Here is a 7111-nt window from a genome sequence, read left to right as displayed (position 1 = left end):
CACAGGTCTTGAAACAACTGAGCTACAAAGAAGCATTTACGAATTGTCCAAGACTCCAATTTCACAATTTTCCCACATTCTCAATCGAGTCACAATTTCTTTTGTTTGTATTTGTTTTTATTTATTTATACCAACCGACCTCTTTTTTTAAACATTCAATCAACAGTAATAAATGCCATGGTTCAACCATAGTGTAGTTACATTTTCAAGATTATGCTTACTATACAGGAACACAATCTAGTTCTGTTCACAAATAAAGTGCTGGTAAAAGCTCAGAGAAGTAGTAGTACTGCAGTTTTATTCATCCTCATACCTGTTAAGAAAGACAGAATGTATTTTAAATTGAGTAAGAGTAAATTGTAGGTAAGGCATTGAAATCATAGTATGACAAATATGATAACACGTGTCTTTAAATCTCCATTAGAAGGACAAAAGAGAGAGATGACATCTGTTTCTACTGAAATGGAGGTCAATGGATTCATTAAACTTCCTCACCTGACCATCTCTTTGTACTTGTCCAGAGCCTCCTGGGCCACGTACTGGATGAAGGCTGGGTCCTGCACCTCCAGCCCCCCGGGAACAGAGAGGATGAGTGGGGGAGAGTTCAGGATGTTTACCTCCACCTTGGTCTCAGTGACCGCCATGTTCTGTTCATCATGGCTCTTTGGCGCCACCTAGAGAGTGAGAGCGGTATTGTCATATTTTATCCAGGCCACTTTCTCAGCCATTATTGGATGTTGACAGTCCTATGCACGTGGTAGTCTTTAATACGTATAGTATACATTACAGCCTTGAAAACCTGTTTTACCAGTCAGCTTGTGGATATGAGCTCAAGTAGGAAACTAGTTTGGTTGTTTCAAGTAGGTTTAATGGAGAGCTCCTGCAGATATACCTAAACATTTCTATGTATCTTTAAGAAGGTAAGTATTCTGAATATTGTCCATTTTAACATTATCATCACATCTAATGTCTAATTCAGTCTTTCTACTGGATGATTTTCTGTCTCACTCATCATATCATAACCACCGATGCTCTGTCCTTTCATTCCTCCTCCTGCTCACCATGGTGATGCGGAAGATATTTTCAGGAGTGCTGCTGTTGCTGGCAGCCTGAGCCACCCAGCTGAACTCAGCCGCCATGTTACTAAGCCAGCTGACGGTTTCGTCGGTGTGGCGCTGGACGATGGACAGGATCTCGTCATACTGTTCTTTGGACACATCCAGCAGCTGGGAAACCTCGTCCAGCTCCACATGCAACTCACGAACGCTGGGGCACTCTGAAAACAGGACAGAAGATTGGTCAGATGTTGGTATGTGAGAAGATATAAGCGGAGGTAATCACAAGTGTAAAGGTGGCGGTGGTGGTGGTGGTGCTTCACCTGTGAGCAGAGCTCCCTGGCAGGCCTCACACTGGCTCTGTAGCTGCCAGCACTCTGAGGTCTGTTTGCGAAGGTCTCTGCACAACTTCCGGTTTTGCAGGAAACGGGGGAAACTCTCCCTCTCTGCAGCAAAGAGAAAAATCAATTTGCACAACCTCTGATATTTTAAATTCACACACACAGCAAGAGAAAGCAGTAATTCTGACAAATTTGGGCCACTCTACCTTTTTTCTTCTCTTCCTCCACTGCCTCATGGAGGTCATCAAACACTTGGGTCACCACAGCTCCAAACTCTTCCACCACACTCTTGCCAAAGTCAAAGAAGGAGTCCAGCACCTCCTCCACACCCACACCCTGCAGGAAGCCGGAGTCCCGTGCTGGGTAGTACGGATCGGAAGTGCTCTCCTCCATCAGGGCATCAGTGACATTCAGGAAGGCTCTCTGGAGGACCTTGTCGAGCCTGCTGCTCATCCTGGACACCAGGGTGATGCTGTGGTTCACTACGGTGCCCACCTTGCTGATGAGGCGGTTGAAGGAATCCTCGATGCGGATGACCTCTGTGTCAGTGTTTTCAGTGCTCTGGTTCACCAGGATGTCTCCAGCGTCAATGGGAGGTTCACGGGGGCCAAAGCGCTTGGACACTCTGCGGAAGAAGTTCTCCACCTACAATATGGAAGTAAGTTTATTTTACTGTGGTTCCTAACCTTGAAGTCACAAGATGATTACTGAGGTGCACAATAAGAGAAGACAAAAACCTTCTGCTGTTTTATGTTTAGATAGGTGCAGTCATATTAAATCATTATTGTGCTACTGTCATTCGTTCCACATGTATGCAGGTGTTTTTAGTCACCAACAACTTCCTTCCTTCATCTTAGCTCGTATGTTAATATTGTGTCTGACTGAAACAAACACCTCAGGCATCAAGGAGAAGATGGCACTGACTAAGGAAAGAGATTTGATTCCAAAAAAAGGTAAGGTTTCAAGTTTTCAGCAACATTCTTACAAGAGTGAAGTGAAGGTTATAGAGCGTGGAGCAAAGGCTGGAGCTGTAGTTTTCATACCTTAGCACGGAAGGTTGCAAATCCCCTTCGGCAGGTGGAGGTGTAGAAATTTTTACATGCATCCTCCAGACAGGGTCTGCACTCCTCCCACTCAGACTGCAAGGAGTCTTTGCACTGCTCCTCCGCCTCCTCCAGCTTCTCTGTCACCTCCTTTGCCAATTGAGCTGCCCCCTGGTGGCAGAAGGAGGAACACTTAACATATTTTGTCCTCTATTTGCACCTTTCTCTGTTAAAGGAAAGGTTAATGCTACTCCCACCTTCTTCTTATCGCTGCTGTGTCTCAGAGACTTCATGAGGTGCTCATGTTTCTGCTCGTTCCTCCACATCACCTCCTTCATCTGTTTCACCCCATACAGAGCTCTCCTCACCTCCTCATCCACCAGCTTCTCGCCATCTACGGACAACTCTGGGAGGGAAATGGAGAGGACAACATAAGTGAGATGTTTTTATAAACACATAAAATTGTTGACTCAACAACAAAATCATAAATTATTTCAATATGATTTAGGTGGAGCTGAACAAAATAAATCAATAACACAACCAAAACAGCTGTATAAAGTCTATAAAATTAACTACTGTATGACACTGACACTGTGTCTGATGTTTACTGTATGCTGATATAGACTGCATGCTGCAGAGGTTTGCCACTGAAACTAAGATAAAAATAAATTTCCCTGTGCCAACTCACTTTTCAAGGTGTCCTCTGAGATGTCTTTGGGTTGGTCGTCAGGAGCAGAATTGAGGACACCCAGTGTCACCACCAGCACGGCCAAACCGAACAGGAGCTTCATTCTTGAGCTCAGTCACCGTGTTTGATGAAGGGGGAAAAAACTCTGGAAGAAGACGACTGGTGTAAGAAGATAAATCTTCTGCATACACACTCGCACATAAACACATGTTCGAATTACAAAACTTAAACAACAGGTGCTATCTAATCTGAACCAGAACGCTAATAGGATTTGAGCTCAAGCATGATTGAACATCAACAATACTGTACATGGTCATTAGTAGGTCTGCCACTTGGTGGTGCTACACATCAAAATTATATTGATCTGTCCCTTGTACTTGGATGTTAGACAGGAACTGGACTGGGTGCAGTTGATTTAAGCTGGTTTGACAAAGATGTGTTTCAGCAAAACCTTTAATAGTGTATATGGACTAATCCCAGTGTTACATAAAAACTAGGTATCATTAGATTCTGAATATGAAAACAGATTTCTGCTGCATAAAGGTGATATAAGGTGAATAACTAGACAGCTAGATTTTACTAGCATTTACTCACAGGTTACTTTTATTCCAGTCCTATATGCTGTACTTGATGTTATTGTTTTTAATACTTAAATTGTCTGTCCGCATTACATAATTTGAACTCAAGCTGTGTTTATGTCTGGGCCATCTGCTGTATCAGGAGGTTGGACGCCACCAAGTTACAAAAATCCACACATAAGAATTCTTGAGAATCTCTGAAATCTTTGTTAGTTTGTTAACTTGCTGTTTTGCTAACCCATCATCAAGCTAAACCAACCCGACTCACTTCAATGGAGGCGCTGCCCCAGTTCAGCCAATAAGGAGTTACACAAGTTGGCACCCAGCAGGGATTTACAGTAAATGGGGATGTACTCACCTGACTTATTCCATTATGGGTTTAAGTTGAGACAGTCAGCTCTATTATATCCCACTCACAATTTATCTGGCTGGGATTTCCACCAGTCAGCCACAACATTAAAACTGGTAACTGGTTGATCAGTGTATAGCAGTGTCTAAGACAATGAAAAAGCTGAATTTTATTTACGTAGATAATTAAACTATATAAACTATACATAAATGTTAATTTACAAATTTAAAATAAGTTAAAAGAGGCACAAATTGCCAAAACCAGCATTCTCTAATGGAGGTCACCATAACCTAAATCATATTGATCATTTTAAAGATGCAAGCAAACACAATGTATAATTTAGATGCTAAGAAATTGTTTGGAACATTGTTTGGTATAAGTATTGATTAAAAGTTCATCAACAAATAAGGAAATGTTCAAATAAACACGTATGAAAAGCAAGGTAATGACAGGTATTTCAGGAACCCCTCACAGTGACCATCACAACAAAGAAACTCACCAGCAGATGACTGAAGGTGCTTCTCCACCAGCACGAATAAACAAAGTGCTCCGTGTGGACAACAGTCATGAAGTCATCTTAACCCAGCCAGGTCTATTTGTGCTCTTTCCACTCGAGCTTCATCCTATTACTGTCTTTACTTGATGTTGATGCCTGTTAATCCAGCATTCGACACGCTGCTGGAGAGGTGTGTTTTGCATAAGAGGTTTGCTTAGTCATACCAGACATGCTGTTTACACCTTGGAAAAATGAATTAGTTTGATATATGGTAACATGGGTGCCAACATATATTATACAAGACCAGTCCAGAAGCTAAATAACTTTTTGTGCACAGTTGAGATCAGACACATAATCATTAAATCAGTAAACAAAAAGGTTAAACTGTATATTAGAGGATTTAGAGGGAATTTCTACAGTATTGTCATATGAGGAGCAGAGAAGTGTTTCCTTGTAGTAAAACAGTTTCTACTTCTGCCAAAACAAACCTTTAAACATTAATGAAAAGCATAATTTATTTAATGAATCCACATTTAAAGCAAATACTGATTAAACCTGGCAAAACAGAGCTGTATGTGCAACATGTTTTGGAATTGTTACGCACACAAATATTGAATCGTGTTAAAAGAATATGTCTACAGGCCTAAATTATCCCTCAGTGGGAAATCCTTAACGAAACGCACACACACAAGGCTAAATCCTAACATGCACCAAAGCTGCATCATCACAGTGAGCTGTACTTTAACTTGTATTGTTTCTGGTATTTGATTGATCATGGATTCTGTCAGTGTGGGATCATAATTCTCTAATGTGAAGAGATAAGAAGAGACTGTTGATCAGAGAGGTTTGTCTTGCTGGATCTGAGCCATGTGCTGATCTCATAAGAGGCACTGCAGTGGCATCCTTTTAACACTTTTGACTCCTGTCAAACTCCTGTAAACAACCAAGTGATAGGTAGATGTCATGTAAGAATTACCACCAGATATTCTTAGATTCCATAACCAGATGTGAATAGATATTTTTAGTGACGGGAAACGTTCCTCTCAGAGGGAAGCTGTTCGGTGTTCAGGACACAGGGTGAGAGGATTCCTGTGTCCCCAGCTCCCTCAAAAATGTGCCCACTTTGCTTGCTGTGACCCAGAAAATAAGCTGCTCACTGGATAATAATCAAAACCAGCCAGCGCTTCTTCAGCCTGGTCTGCATCCTCACTGACACCTTCAACACCTGGTTCCTATAACACTGCAGGCAGAGATGTTCTCCCCCTGTTCTCCCATGGTCGACTTAAACATAAAACAGTTGACAGTAAAAGGGGCTTAGGCTCAGAAAGTAATAATTCTAAATCACAAAAACACCCTTCAAAAACACACTTGAAATTAAGTGTTTGTCACTCTTATGTTTACACGTCTCTCCAAGTGTGTCTTTGTGAATTTTTTTTTTTTTAAAGAGCTTTATAAACTCCTTCAAAGTGCTGCAGCAGGTCCATATAACCAGCTCACGATGTGGTCTCGTGTCAGGTTTTGTAGCACTGATCAAAGCACTGAGTCCTGGACTGAAGAGATAAACAGGTGCAGGGGATAAACTGCTTTACAAAGGAGTGAGATATAATGGATGAAACCGTTGAACGCTGCTCTGAGAGCTGTTTGAGGGAACAGGGGTGGTTTAAATGATGTGTTATTGTAGCTCACTGGGAAGAAAAAAACGCTCAAAGGGGAACGTGTAGCACATGTTTCTTCTGACTAAAATACAATAATGAGCATGCAACAAGTGTGTGAGAGACGGAAACTCCAATTAAAAACGAGTAACAGTTGCTGGGGAGACAAGTTAATCTCTGAAGTGTGTGATGGATGTTTTGCCTTTCAGTATAAAGTCATGGTTCGCTAACAGCAGATGTTAAGAATAAATGTACTTGAGACTTTGTTTAATTGTCTTCTGTGGGCACATGCATAATTTCCTCTTTTGTCAACTGACACTGAGTGATCACTGTGCCAGACTATTTGTGTAATGTTCTAAGAGCTGCTTTAAATGTGATGGCTTTCAACATATAAGTACAGTATAGAGTATAATTTGTAAGAAACAGTTACCTAGACAAGAGCATCTCAGTCCACATTTTTCTTCAAACACTCACAGCTTTTTTAACCCACCAAACTCAGCCAGTGTTTTCAAAATAAAAATTAAATCTCCAAAATAGGGAACAAAAATTCATTTCGGGCATGACCTTTGACGGTTAAATTATGATAATCACTATTAACACTAAATTCAAAGACAGTAGATTTGATGTTAGTGAAAGAAAGTCCTGCAGTATCTCGCTTAAATAGCGATGATTCGTCTTCATTTCAAAACACAGCACAAGCTCGCTTTTATTTTGACATCCACAAACTCACATGTTGCACAAGTAGCTGGAACCTGTTAGTTCTGCCTCTTAATTGTTGATTTGCTCCACAGCGCCAGGCTCTAAAAGTCCAAACACAGTTATGTGACACAGCTGTTACTGTGTGCTCATTCAGCGTTATTGTGCGCAATATTAAACACACACACACACACACACACACACACGCACAGT

General features: G+C 41.3%; 1 protein-coding gene across 1 annotated transcript; it reads right to left on the bottom strand.

Moving 5' to 3' along the window:
- Positions 1–31: 31 nt before the first annotated feature.
- On the bottom strand, positions 32–3230 carry clul1 (clusterin-like 1 (retinal)). Its single transcript, XM_018676163.2, has 8 exons — positions 3128–3230; positions 2697–2845; positions 2440–2610; positions 1603–2041; positions 1379–1501; positions 1062–1276; positions 496–674; positions 32–313 (listed from the first exon to the last, which is right to left on the bottom strand). Exons 1-8 carry the CDS (start codon positions 3228–3230, stop codon positions 298–300), a joined length of 1395 nt encoding a protein of 464 aa, XP_018531679.1. The 3' UTR covers positions 32–297.
- Positions 3231–7111: the final 3881 nt, after the last annotated feature.

Source organism: Lates calcarifer, linkage group LG4 (genome assembly GCF_001640805.2).
Source record: "Lates calcarifer isolate ASB-BC8 linkage group LG4, TLL_Latcal_v3, whole genome shotgun sequence".
Taxonomy (NCBI): Eukaryota; Metazoa; Chordata; class Actinopteri; family Centropomidae; genus Lates; species Lates calcarifer.
The sequence above is the reverse complement of the archived record's forward strand: the minus strand, read 5'-3'. Positions and strand labels throughout refer to the sequence as shown.